At 40.5% G+C, this 20,649-nt stretch overlaps 1 protein-coding gene across 6 annotated transcripts in view; it reads right to left on the bottom strand.

Annotated features, from left to right (window-relative positions):
- TNKS2 (tankyrase 2) overlaps window positions 1-19,704 on the bottom strand; it is a 62,235-nt gene extending 42,531 nt beyond the window's left edge. For 5 of the 6 annotated variants that reach the window (XM_081554989.1, XM_081554968.1, XM_081554979.1 and 2 more), the window contains exons 1-3: window positions 19,199-19,704; window positions 2,525-2,749; window positions 12-107 (exon numbers count right to left, since the gene is read on the bottom strand). In XM_081554989.1, coding sequence (XP_081411115.1) covers window positions 12-107; window positions 2,525-2,749; window positions 19,199-19,397 — 520 coding nt within the window. In that variant the 5' untranslated portion in view covers window positions 19,398-19,704. Of the gene's footprint in view, window positions 1-11; window positions 108-2,524; window positions 2,750-8,530; window positions 8,697-19,198 lie in introns of those variants that run through there. The other variant, XM_081554999.1, reaches the window with a different exon arrangement.
- Window positions 19,705-20,649: the final 945 nt, after the last annotated feature.

Below are 20,649 nucleotides of genomic sequence, written 5' to 3' on the forward strand. Positions count from 1 at the left end.
GGCAGACTTACCAATCAGCACTGCTTTGGCAGACGGGTCTGCTAAATCCAATGCTGTCCTTCCATCTGTATTTCGAATGGTTGGCTCAGCTCCATGCTGTAAGAGCACTGCAAAATAGAAACACTATCTTTCAAAATGGTAATTCTGACAATATGATTTTAGTAAATCATTTTCTCAAGAATTTTGGTTCCCACCAGGGAAGTCCTAAGATGTCTCAAAGTTATTTTAAGACTTTATATATCCTGATAGAAGATAAATGCTGTATTTTAAACATAAGACTACATAAAATATTCCATTATTTAATGTATTAAGACACATTAAATATCTGTCTGCTGAGTTTAATGTCAGATTTTCCTCTGTTAAACAAATGACCAAGGACAGATAAAGAATTAAAAGGCAAGTTTACTTGAAAGCTTGTTTTGTTTTCTCATACCAAATGAACACTGCCTAAGTCAGAAAGATTACTCATAATAACAAAAATGAAATTTCTAAAGCTATGAATAGCCCAAGAATAGGGATTTGTGGAATTTGAGAACGAAAGAACGAAGAAAAGGAGAGAGACAGGAAAGAAATGAGCAAGGGAGGGAGGGAAAGAGAAAACTACTCTGCAGGGTTAACGAATCCCCAATCAAAACTTGCCACTTTATAACTCAAAACACGTTAAAGAGAGAAGAGGTGTGCTCTACTGTGTACATAATGTTATTTGATTATATAAAGATACTCCAGCATACTCTATAAAAAGAGCTGGGGAAAGACAGGCAAATACATGCAGAAAGGAAAGCTCAACTCCTGTTCATTCCACTGTACTCCTATCTCTAACAGTAATGTCCAACAGAAATAAAATGTGAGCCACATATGTAATTTATAATTTTCTAGCATCCAGATTATAAAAACAAAAAGAGGATAATTTTAACATGTCTTATTTAAGCCAATATACCCCAAATATTGCTATTTCAATATGTACATTTACACTGCAATCCATACAAAATTGAGGTAACTTTGTATTCCTTTTATTCATACAAAGTCTTTGAAATCTGGTATGTATTTTTCCCTTATAGTACATCTCAATTTGAACTAGCCACATTACAAGATTTCAACTACCACACTGGACGTGTGTCCGTGAGTGCTAAGTCGCTCAGTCACGTCTGACTCTTCGCGACCTTATGGACTATAGCCCTCCAAGCTCCTCTGTCCATGGGATTCTCCAGGCAGGAATACTGGAGTGGGTTGCCACGCCCTCCTCCAGGGGATCTTCCCGACCCAGCAATCAAATCTGCATCTCTTATGTCTTCTGCACTGGCAAGCAGGTTCTTTACCACTAGTGCCACCTGGGAAGCCCATACTAGACAGTGCAGAAACGTAACTGTATTTGAAAAACTCTACGTTATTAAAACTAATTATTAATAGGCCTGAAACTCACATAACAGAAAAGGATTCTGAGCAGAGGACAGATAACACAAAAGATAAAAACAAACCAAAAAAGGAAACACATAGGAAAGGAGAACTGGACAGACATTACTAGGTAATCTTTTTCTTATCTTTATAAATTACCTAACCTAATTCAAACTAAGCTCATGACTTTCATATAAAGTGATTTGAAGTTGGGTTGGAGGGGAGAGAGAACAAAATAGGTTCCCTAGACTTTTCCTAGTGCACGGAACTGGCTTTCTATCTGTCTCAAGGATTTAAAATGTCCCTGTTTTGCATCAGGAAATAGAAGTAAGGTAGCACAGTCCAAAATCTCTGACTCTTTAGGCTCAAATAAGCAGCCTTCTCACATTAACTTTCTGTCAGTGATTAACCTGTTAGGCAAATCCTATTTCATTAAGGTATCCTATATGACTGACAATTTTTTCTCCAAACACTTCTTTACTTATGCTGCCATTTCTACTCTCCTACAACCATCCTAGTTCATGCCTTCATCGTTCTTCATTTACGTTATTCTACAGCTTCCTAACTAGTCTCCCTAACGTCATGCATTTCACTCAGCCCTCTACCAAATCACTCTTTCTAAATATACTGCTCTCATCACATTGTCCCCTCCTTAAAAGTTATCAATGATTCCACACTATCCACACAATAATATAAAGCTTCTTAACCTGGAATTCAAAGCTCCTTATAAAGTAGTCAATACACTTCCCTTTTCAACTTTTCTCCCCAATACTTCCTAGGAAGACTTATAAAGGAGTGACTCAACTCCAGCCCATTCACTGCACCATTATCCTCCAACACTCTCTGTTCACTTCCACCATGCCTTCATCTGGTTCTTTGTGGCTATTAGTCCCAAGAGAATCCACATTTCCAGAGAAGAGAAATTCTGTACTACTCTATCATCTAAAAATTTTAAGCTTAGTACCATGTTCAAAAAAACACTCAGTAAACAGTGACTAGGTTAATCATTAAGTGTTCTTAAATATTTAAATTCAGTCTGGCAAAATTTGATGACATTAACAAATAAATTCAATTTAGATTCAGAATAGTTACAAACTATTTCTGAAAAATTCTGGAATGTAAACAGTCTTACCGATGCAAACATCAATCTTTCCTTTAATTGCAGCTTCATGGAGAGGAGTATAATTCCAATTATCACGAGCATTTGGGTCCGCACCATGTCTCAAAAGGAGATTGACCACTTCAGCATGACCAAAAGAGCATGCATTATGAAGAGGAATAAGCCCCCCATCATCACGTGCTTGGACGTTTGCACCATTCTGAAGCAAATATTCAACTACATCTTTCCGACCAAAACCTAAAAGAAAATAAATTATCCACATATAAGTTCTCCAAAGAAAATATATTAAGATAGAAGCAATAAGTACATGTCATACTAAAGTGTTTTTGGATGCAAAACATTAACAGACACAAAAATTTATTGATGAAATACATCACTAACTATTCTTAATGAGAAAGCCAAAGGGTCTCTCTGATGCATTAGGCAGTACTACTACTAACCTCATTGGAAGGTTATGTAATTAGTGACTGAAAGCCCGAAGTTCAAATGTTTCCCACTCTACAACAGCATTCCTAACTGCAAATAATGAGTTCTGTATACTTTGTATGCATACATTTTCAGGCATTCAAAGTATATACTAACCAACTCTTGCGAGACTCCCTTTCCCACATCCCATCTCATAAAATGTTTCTACTGAATTGGGGGACCATGAGAAAGCAACAGAAAGTTTGTACTGAAGACAAAAAGAGGTGATACTAGGCAAAAGTGTGACATGAGGTATCTTCGAAGGAGCGCCTACTCTGCCACTTGCACAACACAAGCAACTCTGCGTAGGAGGAGGCCTCCTTTAAAAACCCAGGTCCCATAGTTCTGTTGCGACTGCCCACGGAACAAGCAACGCAAAAAAGTCTGACAACTAATTCATATTGGTTTACAGGTTTAGTACCAATGAGTTTCAATCTCTTAGTATTTCCATGTAATAGCAACTAAAATCTTTTTACAATTAATTGTTCAAGGAAAAGGACTTCAGATAAATGTTAAAGCAGATGGGAAGGTATATACGAGTATTGGGAGAGAGATCTTTTCACGCATCTGAAATTTTACCAGAATATTCTTATAACCATCAAGCCTGAATGCAGTCCTTCTAAGACCAAAATGGAGTTGAATGAGAAAGCAAACACATCTAATCTTTCCAAGGGGTACATCTGGGACTGGCCTGGCTGTAGCTGAGGGAAGAGTTAGATGACTGAAGAGATTAACTGTTTTGTTTTGTCTAAATATTGCCAAGCTCTATGTCAGAGACATGGGTATCTTTGATTCCCCCTATTCTCAATCTTTGATTCTTCCTATCCTCAGAGCTTACAATTTAGGATGTGGAAAAACAATTAGAACTAGTAATTTCATTATACTATAACTCATAAGAGGTATATATAAAATGCTACTAGAGCTCAAAGAAGAGTCTATCTAAATTAGTGGAAAGCAGAGAACAGGAAAGACAATCCCACAGAAGAGTCCAGTGATGACACTTGAGCTGAAGGCTTACATTAAAAACGAAAAGATCACTAGGAGAATGAGGAGAGAAGAAAGGCGAGAAGAGAATAGAGGTTAGGAGAAAAGAGGGAGTGGGAAGAAGCTCAACAAGGAAAGAGCACGGCAATTCAAGCAGAAGAAACAAAATGTACACAAGCGTGAAAAAGCAAATCATTCATAGTAGCTAGGACACAGAATGCCCAAGTAGGCAGAAGTCAGAAAAGGAAGAATCTTTTCAGCCACACTAAGATGGTATCTGGATTTTGTCCTACAGACTACAGTGTTTCTCAAGCTGCTTTCAGGCAATAGACTAAAAGGAAATCTTTTTTTGCCTAGAAAAAAAAACTGAGACATAATTAACATACAAGGTTATATTAGTTTCAGGTGTATAACATAATGATATGATTTGTATATACTGCATGCATGCATGCTAAGTCGCTTCAGTCGTGTCTGACTCTGTGCAACCCCATAGACAGCAGCCCACCAGGCTCCTCTGTCCACGGAATTCTCCAGGCAAGAGTACTGGAGTGGGCTGCCATTTCCTTCTCCATGTATATACTGCAAAATGAAGACAATAAATCTAGTTAACATTACCACCACATATAGGTATTTTTTCTTGTGATGAGAACTTTTAAGATCTACTCTCTTAGCAACTTTCAAATATATAATGCAGTATTATTGACTACAGTCTTCATGCTGTATATTGACTATAGTCTTCATGCTTCATCCCCAGGACTTAACTTCACATAGCTTAAAACCTGAAAGTCCATCCATGCTATTGCAAATAGCAAGATATTTTTTTTCCAGCTGAATTATATTCCATCGTGTATATACACTGCAATTTCTTTATCCATTCATACCTTGACAGGCACTTAGGTTTTTACCCCATGTCTTAGTTTTTGTAAATAATGTTGCAATGGCACTATTTACAATAGCCAAGACATGGAAGCAACTTAAATGTCCATCAACAGAGGAATGGATAAGACAATTATCAAGTATCACTTCTATCTAAAACATGATATGATAGTGGAAGAGACAGGCGTCTGGAGTGCCATGCAGTTCACCAGGGTTGCAAAGAATTGGACACAACTTAGCGATTGAACAACAACAAAAATATGATACAAATGAACTTATTTACAAAACAGAAACAGACTCACAGACAAAGAAAACAACTTATGGTTACCAAAAGGGAATTGAGGGGATCAATAAATTAGGAGCTTGGGATCAGCAGATACAAACTACTATATATAAAATAGATAATTATCAGGGACTTATTGTATAGCACAGGGACTATATTCAATGTCTTATAATAAATTATAATGGAAAAACAGTACGAAAAAGAATTTATACACACACACACAAAACCGAATCACTGTCCAGTACACCAGAAACTAGCACAACACTGTAAATTAACTATACTTCAATTTTAAAAAATAGGAAGAAAAAGAAAAAATGCTGCAGTGAATATGGAGGTGCATAAGCCTTTCTGAGTTAACACTTCCTAATGAAATCTTATATAAAATTCCAATATGTGTCTTGTTTGCTGCAAAAATACCCAATGCCTGGTACACAGTTGGCACTCACAGAGTTGCAAATTAACTGAATTCAATTTAAAATAATACTATTCAGGCTGAACCTGCCTTCTTCTCCTTTACAAAGACCCAAATGAAATTATCCCTGTACTTCAGAGGCATCTCAAACAGTATGAAAAACACTGCTATAAAATATGAATGGTCACTGAAGGACAAGCAAATTACCTACTAATAAATATATTTTAAAACCTTGTTTTGCATCTGCCTTTTAAAAAAGCTAATAATATCCTACAAATCAACTCTGATAGCCACACATTTTACTGATTGCAAGTATCAAAATTAAACCAGTTTTAGGGCATCAGAGGATGAGACAGCTGGATGGCATCACCAATGCAATGGACATGAACTTGGGCAAACTGGGAGACGGTGAGGGACAGGAAAGCCTGGCGTGATGCAGTCCATGGGGTTGCAAAGTGTCAGATATGACTGGGCAACTGAACCAAAAAAACAATCAATTTTAAAACTAGTTCCTTTCTCATAAATCTTCTTCCAGATCTGCTGACATATTGAATGCAACACCTTGATAGCATCATCCTTCAGGGTTCTGAAGAGTTCTACTGGAATTCCATCGCCTCCATTCACTCTATTAACAGCAGTGCTTCTTAAGGCCCACTCAAATGCACTGTCCAGAATGTCTTGCTCTGGGTGGCTGACCACACCATCGTAGTAATCTGGTTCATTCAGATCTTTTTTGTGCAGTTCTTCCATGTATTCTTTCCATCTCTTCTTGATCTCTTCAGCATCTACTAGGTCTCTACTGTTTCTATCCTTTATTTTGCCCATCTTTGGGCAAAATGTTCCCTTGATATCTCCCATTTTCCTGAAGAGATCTCTAGTCTTTCTTCTTCTGTTGTTTTCTTCTAGTTTTATACACTGTTCACTGAAGAAGGCCTTCTTGTCTCTCCATGTTGTTCTTTGGAAATCTGTGTTTAGCTGGATATACCTTTCCCTTTCTCCCTTGTTTTTTTCTCTTCTCTTCTTTCTTTAGCTATCTGTAAGGCCTCCTCAGAGAGCCACTTTGCCTTCTTGCTTATCTTTTTCTTTGGGATGGTTTTGTTCACTGCCTCCTGAACAGCATTACGGACCTCCACCCATAGTTCTTCAGGCACACTACTACAAGTTCTTATCCCTTGTATCTATTCATTACCTCCACTGCTGGAAGACCCAGCAGTGGCCATGGGCTTGGAAAAGGTCAATCCTCATCCTAATTCCCCAAGGGTAGTACCAAAGAATGCACTCACCATCAGACAATTGCACTCATCCTCCATGTTAGCAAGGTCATGCTTAAACTCTTACATGCTAGGCTTCAGCATTATGCAAACCAAGAACTTCCAGATGTCCACGCTGGGTTTAGAAAAGGAAGAGGAACCAGAGATCAAATTGCCAACATTCACTGGATCACAGAGAAAGCTAGGGAATTTCCAGAAAAAAATCTACCTCTATGTCACCGACTACACCAAAGCCCTTGACTGTGTAATAAACTGTGGAAAGCTCTTAAAGAGATAGGAATACCAGACCATCTCATCTGTCTCCTGAGAAACCTGTATGTGAGTCAAGAAGCAACAGTTAGAACCCTATATGGAACAACTGACTGGTTCAAGATTTTAAAAGGAGTATGACAGAGCTGTCTGCTGTCACTCTGTTTGTTTAATCGATATGCTGAACACATCATGTGAAATGCCAGGCTGGATGCGTTACAAGCTGGAATCAAGACAGGCGGGAGAAGCATCAACAACCTCAGGTATGTGGATGATACCACTCTAATGGCAGAAAGCGAAAAGCAACTAAAGAGCCTCTTGATGAGGGTGAAGGAGGAGAGTCAAAGAGTCGGCTTAAAACTAAATATTAAAAAAACTAAGATCATGGCATATGGTCCCATTACTTCATAGCAAATAGAGGAGGGGAAAGATGGAAGCAGTGACAAATTTTCTCTTCTTGAGCTCTAAAATCACTGTGGATGGTGACTGCAGCCATGAAATCAGAAGACATGTGCCTCTTGGCAGGAAAGCTATGACAAACCTCGACACTGTGTTGAAAAGCAAAGACATTACTCTGCCAACAAAGGTCCGGACAGTCAAGGATATGGTATTCCCCGTGGTCACGCATGGTTATGAGAGTTGAACAGTAAAGGCGGCAGAGTGCCAAAGAATTGATGCCTTCCAACTGTGGTGCTGGAGAAGATGCCTCAGAGTCCCTTGGACAGCAAGGAGATAAAACCAATCTTAAGGGAAATCAACCCTGAATACTCGTTGGAAGGACGGATGTTGAAGCTGAAAACTCCAGTACTTCGGTCATCTGATGGGAACAGCTGACTCATTGGAAAAGTCCCTGATGCTGGGAAAGATTGAGGGCAGAAAAAGAAGAGGGCGTCAGAGGTTGAGATGGTTGGCTGGATGGCATCACCGATGCAATGGACATGAGCTTGGGCAAACTTTGGGTGATGCTGAGCGACAGGGAGGCCTGGTGTTGCAAAGAATTGGACATGGCTGGGTGACTGAACAACAACAATCAGAATTAAACTGGTTCCTTTCTCATGAATAGTTGGGTTGTTTCTAATCTTTTCCTACCACATACAATGTTGCCAGGAGTAACTAAAGAGAAGAGAAAACTGACAGTATCTGGCAACTTCTTTAATTTGAGGAAAGAAGATGACAATCGGATATTCAAAATATAAAGGAAAACAGGATGTTTCCTAAGGTAAGATTATTTGTTTTTGGAAATGCTTAAATGCTGTTGGACATCCGTTTGAGGAACAAATGTCCAATAAGTAGAAGGTTCTGTGTATTTCTAACTAAGGAAATTAGTATGAACTAACAACTGACATTTTGAAGTCTTGACCATAAAGATGGTGTTTGAAGCCATGCATGAAAATTAAGCTGACTAGAGAGCACTAGTTTTCTGTTCGCTTCAAAGTATGTTTCTTATCAAAATCCTTTCTCATCTTACACTTTCTCACCTTCTCAAGTCGTTTCTCATCTTCTCAAGGTATTCCCATCCACATCAATCTCTCCACCAGATCATTCCCAACAGTATGTAAACATGTTCTATATGTTCCATTTTATTAAAAATATTCTCCTTGAATTCACATGTCCATTTCTCTGCTCCGCTGAATATTCAAACCTCTAGGAAAGTGAAAGTGAAGTCGCTCAGTTGTATCCAACTCTTTGGGTCCCCATGGACTGTAGCCTACCAGGCTCCTCCATCCATGGGATTTTCCAGGCAAGAATACTGGAGTGGGTTGCCATTTCCTTCTCCAGGGGATCTTCCCGACCCAAGGATCGAACCCAGGTCTCCCGCATTGTTGGCAGATGCTTTTTTACCATCTGAACCACCAGGGAAACCCTAGGGACTGTCCCCAATTCTCTATCTCACATTTACTCCTCTTCCAAATCCAGTCTGGCTTCTTCTTTATGACTGCTTTCATTGAGGCCACCTAAAACCTCCATGTTGCCAAACCCAAAGGACACATATCTGTTCTCATTTGACTAGATCTCTCAGAAACATTCGGCAATGAACTCGACAATTGACTAATCCCTCTCTTGTGAAAAATATCTCTGAGTTTCCATGACATCACACCTTTCTGGTTTTTTCTTGCCTCATCTGTTCATTTAACAAATGATCAGGGAGGGATTTCCCTGGTGGTCCAGTGGTTAAGACTTCGCTTTCCAATGCAGGGGATGCAAGTCTGATCCCTGGCTGGGGAGCTAAGATCCCACAAGTCCTGAAGCCAAACAAAACAAGATGAAAAATAAAAACAATACTGGGACAAATTCAATAAAGACTTAAACAAAAAAAAGAAACCAAATGATCACGGAATCAACCATGTGATGACACCTTTTGGGGTGCCTCTGACTTACTAGTGTACAAAACAGATGAAATATCTGCCTTTGAGGAACTTCCATGGAGGTGGAGGAGATGAACAACAAATGCACAAAGTAAGTATGTTAGAAGGTAATTAGGAAAAGAGGAGAATAAGAAGTGATCGGGGATTCCATCGCGGCTCAGTGGTAAAGAATCAGACTGCCAATGCAGAAGACAAGAGTTCAATCCCTGATCCAGAAGGTCCCCAAATGCTGTGGAGCAACTAAGCCCATGCACCACAACTACTGAGCCTGTGCCCTAGAGCACAAAAGCTGCAACTATTGAAGCCCAAGGGCCCTAGAGCCTGTGCTCTGCAAATAGTCACCGCAATAAGAAGCATGGAAAAAAAAAGAAACCTGAGTATCACAACTAAACAAAGGCCCGAGCAGCAACGAAGATCCAGGAAAAAAAAAAAGTGATCAGAGTGTGTATATGGAGGGAGTCATGAAGTAGAACAGTGAGGTCACCAGAGGCCTTGCTGAGATGGTGACATTTGACCCAAGAGTTGAAGGAGAGAGAACTAGCCCTACTGACCAACAGTGAGAAGGCTGGAATAACTGGAGGTGAATGAGAAAGGGGTAGCAGAATAGGAGGTGAGGTTAGAAGTAATGAGGACCAGCTACAGAGGCTTGAGGACCACTGTAAGAATTCTGGCTTTTTTACTGTGAGGAAAATGGAGTGTCACCATAGGATTCTGAATTGGTAAATTACATGATATGACGTATCTGAAAAGTACCCTCTGGCTGTCGGGTTGAGACAAGATTTAAGGGGGTTTAGGTTAGAAACCAATGAAAGCTCACAGTAGTTTGGACCATAATGTGGTGACACCTGTCAGAATATTAAGTGGCAGATTCTGGGTACTAGGAAGGTAGAGCCACCATAGTTTGCTCTCAGATTGGATGTGGGGTGAGGATAAGGGTGAGAGGGAGAGGAGGTTAAGAGAAGGTGGGGGCAAGGGAGGAGTCACGGCTGACTCCAAGGTTTTTGGACTAAGGAATGGAGGAGTGGGGTTAGCATCAACTGAGACAGGAAGGTTACAGACTAAAGAGTTCTGTGGCAGAAGATGAGAAATTCAAGTTTCGGACGTGTCCTATCTCCTTGGGGGCTTCTTGCTTATTCCACCTGATTTTTAAATGCTGGGATTCCTCAAGACTCAGTTCTCTTTCCTCTTTTCCCCTCACCTTCTCCTATGGCTTTAAATACCACCTAGATACACAACCTGCAAATTGAAATCTCCAGTCTAGATTTTTCACTTGAATTCCAGACTGTTTACTAGACATATCTCTACCTAAGTATTCTGAAGGCATCCCAAACTCAACACGTTCCCTAACTTCTCTTCATTCCACTGACACTGCCCAACCCCCTCCCCCCCGCCACTGTCTCCAGCCTGAACCACTGCAAAAGTCTCCTTAATTGGGCCTCACACTTTCACTGTCCCCACCGATCTTTTAAAAACAATCTTCATATCATAGCCTCATTTAAAGTAATTCATTGGCTTCCCACTGACACTCTCAGAAGAAAATTCAATCATGCTACCATCGCCTACAAGGCCTGCTGCCTGAACTGGCCATTACCTACTTCTCTAACTTCATTTCAAACCACTTTTCCCTTTCTGAACTATGATCCAGCTTTCTTTTGGTTCATCAAGTGTGCCAACCTTACTTTAGTATATGCTGCCTGTCTGCTTGGCCTCCTCCTCCCTCGTTCTTTGCATTTCTATTCACTGTCTAATGTCTCCACCTTAAAGAGGCCATCCCTGATCATTCTATCAAAAGCAGTCCATTCTGGACAGTCATACAATCAATTCAGTTGGTTTCCCCCTCTCCTCCGTTAGAACTCAAGCTCCAGAAAAAAACACAGGGGTTTTTGTCTTTGCTATTCACAGTATCCTCTGGTACTTATTAAAACTTGTAATTACTGTTCAGTACTAATCTCCTGAACTCCTGAGGTCCATAAAAGGAGGGCCAATGTCTATCTTAATTCATCCCTACTTCCCCAGGGTCCTGCACACTGCCTGGCACACAGCAACAAAAAAATCTGTTGATATTTGCTGAAAAAATACATCGTGGTACAAGAAAAGGAGACTGAGAAGTAAAACTTAGAAAGAATAGCACTGCAAAAGCCAAGAGGGAAAATTTCAAGGAAGTAAGGTCAAATCTGCTGCCACTACATTCTGACCCGAATATTCCTTATCACAGCCTGGGCATTGTTGATCACACTGTCCTCCCAAGTGAGCCACCTCCAGCTGCCCCAATCAGTGGTTCTGCTATTTCAGCCATTCAATATCCACCTGGAAGAAAAGCTTTTATTAAAGACTTCAGTTGGTGAGTAAGAGAAAAAGAATCAGAATAAAGAAAAGCTAGTGAAGGTATCTCTTTCTTTGGAAAGTTACTTGATGTACTCAAGGACCTTGAGAAGGATCACTATTTCTTCAGTGGTAATGTTGTCTGAAGTAGTCAAAATGGTGACTCACAGAGTAACTTCCCAAAAAAGGGGTGTGAGGTGGGCACAGAAATAGCTATAGTAGAACATCTAGGTGCTTTATGAGATAGTGTCAGGAGGATATCTGTTACAAAGGATTAGTGATCAAGCTGAAGAAAGGTCAAGAGTAGCCTTTTGTTAAAATACCACTGAGAAAAGAAGATGGTTGCTTCAAACCAGAGATAACAAAGGAGAATCAATACTGATGTGTTTGACTAAATATTGAAATTGAAGTTCTAGCTAGGGAGGAGATATGGGGAGAAAGGGTTAAGGTGATTTTATCTACATAATTACCAACAGTCCAAGACATGGATGACATTTCCCTCAACAACTGTATCAATATGATTTCCTAGCCATTAAGAGGTCTGAAACCTATCTGGAGACTGACAGAGAGATTAGCATGTTTTCCAAGTCACAGTGTAAGGACTATAATATGTGTATAGAGGTCATGCTGCTATTCTGAGAGTAGGTAACAGTCTGAGATTTAGAGTGTTTGAAGTCACTTCTTGACATGAAAGGAATTATTTAGAAGGGGTCAGTAGGGAGCTATTTCAAATTTTAAAATCTACTTTTGGAAGTTTGGTGAAACCTTTAGATTTAAGTGGCTTCCCAAACTCTAAGAGCTAATCTCTGATAAAATCCCCATTCTTACAGTCTCAAGAATAATTCAAAGCATTTCTGTTAAGTATTCATTTTTTGAAGAAAAAACAGTTTTGCAAAGTATGTTCCGATCACGCTTTCACTGGCCAGGTAAAACATGAATAGGCATATCCTTAGAGTTGATGCCCAGCTCCATATCCTAAGGATCTCTTTACAAAGGGATCAGAAGCCAACAGTCAGTGGTCATGGCTGCTCAGGATACACAGTGATTTTATTTTATGATTATGTAATAGCACTCATCTTCAAACATGAATATCCTGATGAAATCATACATTGAGTTTGAATCCACTATAGAGCTCTGACAGTGAAACAAAACAGGCTTACTTGGAAACTAAATTTGCTGATCAATAAAATGGCTGGCAAGATGTCCTGTTCATTTCTGTTCATTGGACAAGGCCAGTACTGGATATATAGGAGGACCTGATAAACATTTATTTAGTGTATGGTTGATACTTTGCTGGAACAGTAAGCAAACAACCTCCACAGAAAATATAAAGTTAATGATTTGTGACAACTAAGAAAGTAGTCTATTCAATTTCCCTTTTGTTTCATTACCATCCAGATGCCATCAGTTTCCGCAGTCCCAGGAACTGTCTTGCCAACCATGAATACTGTTAACAGTATCATATTTTCCTGCTATACTGGAAACACGCTTTCATCTGAATGGCTTCCAAAAACCTGTGAAGCACTGGAAGTCGCTACAGAGAAAACAACTTAGACTCATAGGAAGTTTCACTGAGAGCCCCCATCTCTCCCCTTTTACAGCCTGAAGATAGAATGAGCCACTGATGATGCAGCTGGTCCAATATGCAGTGACAGTTATGTGTTGCCAACCCAAGGCATCACACAGAGCTTTGTCAGAAGGAAACATTGAAAAACAGAAAATATCAACAAATGCCATGAAAGAGAGAAGGCTCCTGTGGTCCAGAAGATGGGAATGTTTAATCAAGCAGCCTTCAGCTTGACTTACACAGCCAGGACTCTTGTCAGATTTTTTTAAAGGCTATCATTTTATACTTCTCACTTACTATTATTAGATTGGTTCAAAAGTAATTGCAGTTTTTCATTGTTGAACTTTGCCATTTGATAGTGGAATACATTCTTAAATAAATGTGGTTATGTTATACATCATTTTAATGCACATTCCTTGTTTTATGTTTTTTTGCTAATGACTCACTACTTGCTGGTTATTTTATATTTAGACTAGAGAAATGATGTTAGACAAAAAGCTAATTTGAGTAATTTTTTTATTTGCGTTCAAAATGGGTCTGGGTCATAAACCAGCGGGGACAACTCAAAACATCAACAATGCATTTGGCCCAAGAACTACAGTGCAGTGGTGGTTCAAGAAGTTTTGCTAAGGAGACGAGAGTCTTGAAGATGAGGAGCGTAGTGGCCGGCCATCAGAAGCTGGCAACAACCAAGTTAGAGCAATCATCAAAGCTGATCCTTTTGCAACTACACAAGAAGTTGCCAAACAACTCAACATCCATCATTCTACGGTTGTTTGGTATTTGAAGCAAATTGAAAAGATGAAAAAAAAAGTGGGTGCCTCATGAGCTGACCGCAAATTAAAAAAAAAATCATTTTGAGGAGTTTTCTTCTCTTACTCTACTCAAAAATAAAGAACCATTTCTCAATCACACTGAAAAAGTGGATTTTATATAAAAACCAGAGACGACCAGCTCAGTGATTGGACTGAGAAGAAGCTCCAAAGCACTTCCCAAAGCCAAACCTGCACCCCTAAAAAAGTCATGGTCACTGTTTCATGGTCTTCTGCCCAACTAATTCACTACAGCTTCCTGAAACCATTACATCTGGGAAGTATGCTCATCAAATCAATGAGATGCACCAAAAACTGCAATGCCTGCAGCTGGCACTGGTCAATAGAAAGGATACAGTTCTTCTCCACGACAACGTCCAACCACACCTCACACAACCAATGCTTCAAAAGTTGAATGAATTGGGTTACAAAGTTTTGTCTCATCCACCATATTCACCTGCTCTCTCGCCAACTGATTACCACTTCTTCAAGCATCTTGACAACTTTTTGCAGGGAAAACACTTCCACAACCGGTAGGAGGCAGAAAATACTTTCCAAAAGCTCATCAAAACCCTAAGCATGGATTTTTACACTACAGGAATAAACTTATTTCTCATTGGCAAAAATGTGTTGATTGTAATGGTTCCTATTTTTATTAATAGACATGTGTTTGAGCCTAGTTATGATGACTTAAATTTCATGGCCCAAAACCACAATTACTTTTGTACCCACCTAATAATTTTAGTTTACTAAGATCCAGAAAGAAGTACTTCCTGCATGTATTTGTTGAGAATGAGGAATACACAGGAGAAGGCTTTGTCTAGTTCAACTTGGGACAAATAGTCTGGTCAGAGTAGGAGAAACTTTGGAAAGGATGCCATAGCCTCTGGGATGATGCAAGTCTGACAATCTGAATGCAGAAATATTGAAACAAGTACTCCAAATTGGTTGCTACTGAAGTCTACTGCCTATCTCTAAATCCATCAACAGCTGAGAAAAAGATGTAACTCAAGTCTTGATAATATACTACAATAAGAGATCTGGTAGTAAAAAAAAAAAAATCTGAATTCTTCAATAGACTGGTCTTTGATACAGGGTTTTCCACTAATGGAAAAGGCAAGGATTTAATTATCCCCCACAGCAAAAAACAATCCTGAAAACAGTCTATAATTCTAGCCCTAGGTAAGAAATGGGGTTACTTTTTGTGGATCTCCCGTAATGATGTTGGCCTACAGCCAAAAGAAGGAAATGCTTTTGAAATATTACTGGAGGGCTTCAATAGCACCACTTTGGGAAAGGGTATCAGTGGTAATCACAAAAGCTATGACATCTTTGGCAGCTGAAAGTAAAAGTGTCAGTTACTCAGTGTGTCTGACTCTCTACAACCCCGTGGAATATAGCCTGCCAGGCTCCTCTGTCCGTGGAATTTTCCAGGCAAGAATACTGGAGCGGGTAGCCGTTCCCTTCTCCAGAGGATCTTCCCACTCCAGGGATTGAACCTGGGTCTCCTGCATTGCAGGTGGATTCTTTACCATCTGAGCCACCAGGGAAGCCCCTTGACAGCTCAGTTATTAACATCTTCAATTGGAGGAATCATTTCACTTTCTTATACAAGTCAGATTCTGACCTACCAGACCAATTGCCTTCCCTATACAGAAATCCTTTCCACATCTCTCAAAGGTGCCAATTCAACCACTGTTTGGAGACTCCCAGCCAATCCCACAGTTGAGTAGACTGTTAAAGGCAGTCTGACTCCTTGTAACCTTTCACCTACTATCCCCTAGCTTTGATTGCAAAGGCCATACAAGTCATATCCTCTCACTTTGTCTACTTGACTTCTTCCACATATGTGGATAGCAACATTGTTTAGCCTTAGTCTTCTTTTCTCTCTAGAATAAGTAGGTTTCCTATCAGTTGCTTGTATAATAAATTCCAGGTGCTCTAGTTCATACTTGGTGTGGGGGAGTGGGAAGCCTTCTTATATGCAATTCATGTACATAATTTATACATAATTGAATGTAGCAACTGAAGTCTGATTAGCCCAAAGTACATGGCTGAGTAGCATACTATAAATACAGAAAAGTAACATACTAAGTACAAAACAAATGTTACTTTGTTTAACTAGAACTCTAACAATGCAAGTTCTTTTTCAACTTGTCTTCTCCAACTACAACTATATACATACATCAATATCATCTCTTTCCACCATCTCATACCTGAATTCCTTGAACCAAATGTTATTTTACATTTTTTTCCATTGAACAATTCTCTGCACATCTTATAGAATATTTAAGATTCTCAAGCCACAGAGTTCTATTCTCCTGCCCAGTCCCCCGAGTTCTAAGATTCTTCAGAATGCTGTGTATTTCTTTCTTTGGCTATGATGGACAGTAAGATGACTTTCTCCCAAAGATTCTGGCCCTCTTCATTTCTTCAGAAGCAAGTTCAGAGAATCAATCTCCTCTACTGAAATCTGCTTGTTTTCTAGGGGATTATACTGTCAAGAATTCAGATGTTACTGCTTTTAGCAAAATTAGAGCTGCAGCTTTCCTACCACCAACTTGCCTCTACAAGTTTTCTAATGTGTCACAAAAAAACTCATTCACACCCTCTGTGTGTGTGTTGGAGGGAGGGGATAGGTAACGGGCTGGTGGCAGGGGGATTGAAGAGGCAACTTCTGACAAGAGTGACTTCTTGAGGCATACTTATTTAAGAAATGGAATCTAGTCTGATAATAGGAGAAAAGTTACTGTTTATCTGATTATTTTTTCCATTTGACACAAGAACTTAACTGCTTTAGAGCTAGCAATTATTCTTTAACTGAACTAAGTATTTTAGATGAAAAGACAGACCAAATTCTTAAACTGTTCTATCATGATTCATTTTCCTTTGCACCGATCTCTCATTCCTGTTCCTTGGAATCAAAACAAAAAGACAAAATCATACTTACCCACCTCCCATAAAATGTCCAAGCTTTAATTGGCTTAAAAAACAAAAATGTGTTCCCCCACAGCTTACCCTATAATGTACAAACACAGGACACTGCTTGGTCAGGCCGTTACATAATCCCACCTACACTGAACTTCCAATGACATGCTTACATGCATATTAACATAACTAATAACTCACTACCTACAAAGAGTTTATAAAATATATTCTCCACATATTAAGAAAAAAATGCAGCTGGATGCATTTATTTAAAAATTTGAGCAAGAAGGTTCTCTCTCATTAATCTTAAGTAATAATTCAGATCGAATTTACAGAGCTAATTAAAGTTTCTTATACACCTGGGTTTAAATGCAGAGCTTTAAAACTCTGATTTAATATAGACCGTTAGTAATTTTTATTACTTTCTTTTATACTTCAAATTCTTAATCTTATAACCTGTACCCGATAATCTGGGTAAATTGTGAGGGGTAACTGGTTCCTAAAATAAGTTTTCCATTTCAGTTTGAACAAACCACAAGGTTTACCACTTCAGTTTGGTATAAAGTGCTTTGATGTTGACAGAGCTCAGGGTGGGATGGCTGGGAGGAACAAGGTCAATAGGAAGCTAATCCATAACCTTAAGTCTCTAAATATTACTATTTTCAGATATGAACTCATTAATACAACAAATTCTTAAAAGGTAGCAACTAAGATCTTCTTTGGTTATTTTTATCCCACAGATCAAGCCAACAGAATCTGAGTAACACTAAACTTCGGATTATGTATCAGTTGGTTATGACAGTTTCCCAAATCAGTTGCTTAAATGTTGACTACATGGACAAGCAGGACAATTCAAGTTAGAGAGAGCAGTGATGATCAAAATTTTAGGCAAAACTAGCTAAACGTAAGATTAGACTTTAGTATTCTTCTCTTCCCTTTTGACTGCCCACAGGCTGTTTCTAGTTCTCCCACCAATGGTCCTCCAAACCTTCTCCCTTAAAAAGCTCCTCAATGGCAACCCAACAAATTTGTAATTGATGGAGGAACCATACCTCCCAGTATTTACATTTAAAATCAGTTACAGGTTAAGACAAACACATTTCCCACCGAAAGTGTAAAAGCAATGCTTGTGAACAAGGAAATCTTTCTTGTTTCTCGGCTCATCATTCCAGAGTGCATTAAAAAATACACTTCTGCTTTTCCAAAAAAAAATTTAAATAATCATGTAATACACGACATGAAAAGTCAGCATTATTGGAAACAGGAGAATCTATTCCCAATTTCAATCACCCATGGCTCACTTGAGGATAGACATAATCACAATCCTTCTTCCAAGAGAAAAGTATAAATGCTTCATAGAAATAAGCTGTGTCCCATCTCTAGTTTCTATAGTCAGTTAAATTTAATAACACATATCATAAGGTGAACCTAGTAAACATATATATAAAATGTATTATATGTGTGTATGTGTGTAATTCAAATGATCTAAATCTCAGGATGAGACGAGGTTACTTCCAATTTAAAATCTAGACCCAAGCTAGAGTCCCGGCATCATCTTTGCTGGCATTAAACTACTCTCCACTCCAACTTGTGTCTGGCAGAGACTACCCGCACGCATCCTGCACCCAGCCTAAGTCAGACCTCAGTTCTCCCAAACTTGACTATTTCCAGTTCCAGTCTCCAGATAACTTGCCAGTGACTGCTACTCACGTAAACCCATTAACGCTAATGTGTCAATGGACCATTAAGCTAAATCACATCCCTACATTTTACAAAAGCCTTAAGAACTTAACACGAAGGATTTTTAAGAGTTATAGTGGAAAGTGCAAGAAGAAATCACAAGGTCTACTTCGGCCCCCTACTCTTTCTAGCCTGTAGAGGCCTTTTAGGGTAGTAAGACCGGAAGTGGGTACAGGTATTGTCGAAACAAAACAAAGGAAAAAAACAACAACTTACAGTGACTGTGGCACATTCACCCCCTAAACCCTAGGGGACTCCTCACCTCCCATTCGACGACATCAAGAGAACCGGGACCGGAGTCCCTGGAGGAAAGGCCAGGGGGAGAGGAGCACTGGGTCTGGTTTCGGGCCTGCGAACCCGGGTGCGCAGGTGGGGTCCGGGGCGAGGCGAGGCGGCGCTGGCCTCGCTTACCTGCGGCGAAGTGGAGCGGAGTGGACTTCCTGCCCGCCGTGTCGCGGCTGTTCACCTTCTCGGGCGTCACCAGCCTCTTAACTCGCTCCACGTCCCCGTTGCGGCAAGCCTCGAACAGTTCGCGGGCGGCCGGCTCCACGGCCTCGGCCGCCGCGCCCGCGCAGGCCGCGCCCCCGCCGGCGCAGCGGCGGCCCGACATTATTCTGGCCGCCGCCGCCGCCAGCAGCAGCGCCAGCAACGGCAGCAGGAGCCCCGGCCCCGCGAGCAGGAGGGCGAGGCCCCCCGGAGGAGACGCGCTCAGGGCCCGGGCCGCTCGGCTCCCTGCTGTCACCGGGCTCGGCGCAGTCCCATGGCCGCGCCACCTCGCGTCCCTTGGTCGGCCTCGCGACCCCCGGCTGCCCCGCCGCGGCGGAGGCACCGAGAACCCGCCGTTCGAGCTCAGAAGCGACGCGGATGCGAAAGCTGGCAAAGCCCCTCCCGCCACCTCCGCCGAGCCCTGGGAGCGCACGTGACGTCGCGCCGCGCGTGCGCAGTGGTGGTAGGTAGGCCGGACAGGTTTCGGCCGGCGGGCCGCGCGAAGGGGTTTGTGGGAAATGTGAGGCGAGAGCCTCTGTCCGCGGGTGGAGTAGGTGTTTCGTTCCACCGCCATCTTTGTGGTGGGTTTTGCTGAAGTTGAATGTTCTGCTTATTGTCTTCATAAAAAAAGGATTTCTTAATCTGAATTTCCTTATTGCACAGAAAACAACCTTTGAAAGTTTTCCCCCAATTTTGGATGTTATTTTGGACTTCTTACTATGGACATTTTCCATGTTTTCAGCTTCCACAACTCCTTTCTCCTGGGGGTTTCTCCCTGCCACTGTCTCTTCGCTTCCCCGCAACAGCTGTTTTGTTTTTTGTGAGCCACTTCTCAGAAATGAATGAGTTGCTTGATGGGAAGTTTGGATGAGCTGCCCCAAGATAATGTGAAGAAAATTAGGAAAGCATTGAAAGTTTGTTCCAATTCTAAATTAATGATTGAGAGGTATGGCTTAGATGAATTACTCTTTCCATAGTTAATAGCTTAGGACTAAAGGACCCATCATGAGTCTTTATCATGCTGACTTGGCTGAAGTGTGGATATACTGGGTATACACATCGCTCACAAAGTTTAATGAATTGCGATTTCTTTTCTTTTTGCCCTGAAAGCAAGAAAAGCACATAATTAACTCTCACGCCTAAGGTAGTGATACAGCTGTTCACGATCATTCCCTACCCTATGCCCGGGTCTTAAGAAACTGTTTAAAACTATGGTTACATACATGTGGAAAAGACCCTGATGCTAGGAAAAATTGAAGGCAAAAGGATAAGGTGGTGGCAGAAGATGTGATGGTTAGATAGCATCCCCAACTCAATGGACATGAGTTTGAGCAAACTCCAGGAAATAGTGGAGGACAGAGGAGCCTGTCATGCTG

Source organism: Giraffa tippelskirchi, chromosome 2 (genome assembly GCF_054371585.1).
Source record: "Giraffa tippelskirchi isolate mGirTip1 chromosome 2, T2T-mGirTip1v1.2.pri, whole genome shotgun sequence".
In the NCBI taxonomy this organism is placed as follows: domain Eukaryota; kingdom Metazoa; phylum Chordata; class Mammalia; order Artiodactyla; family Giraffidae; genus Giraffa; species Giraffa tippelskirchi.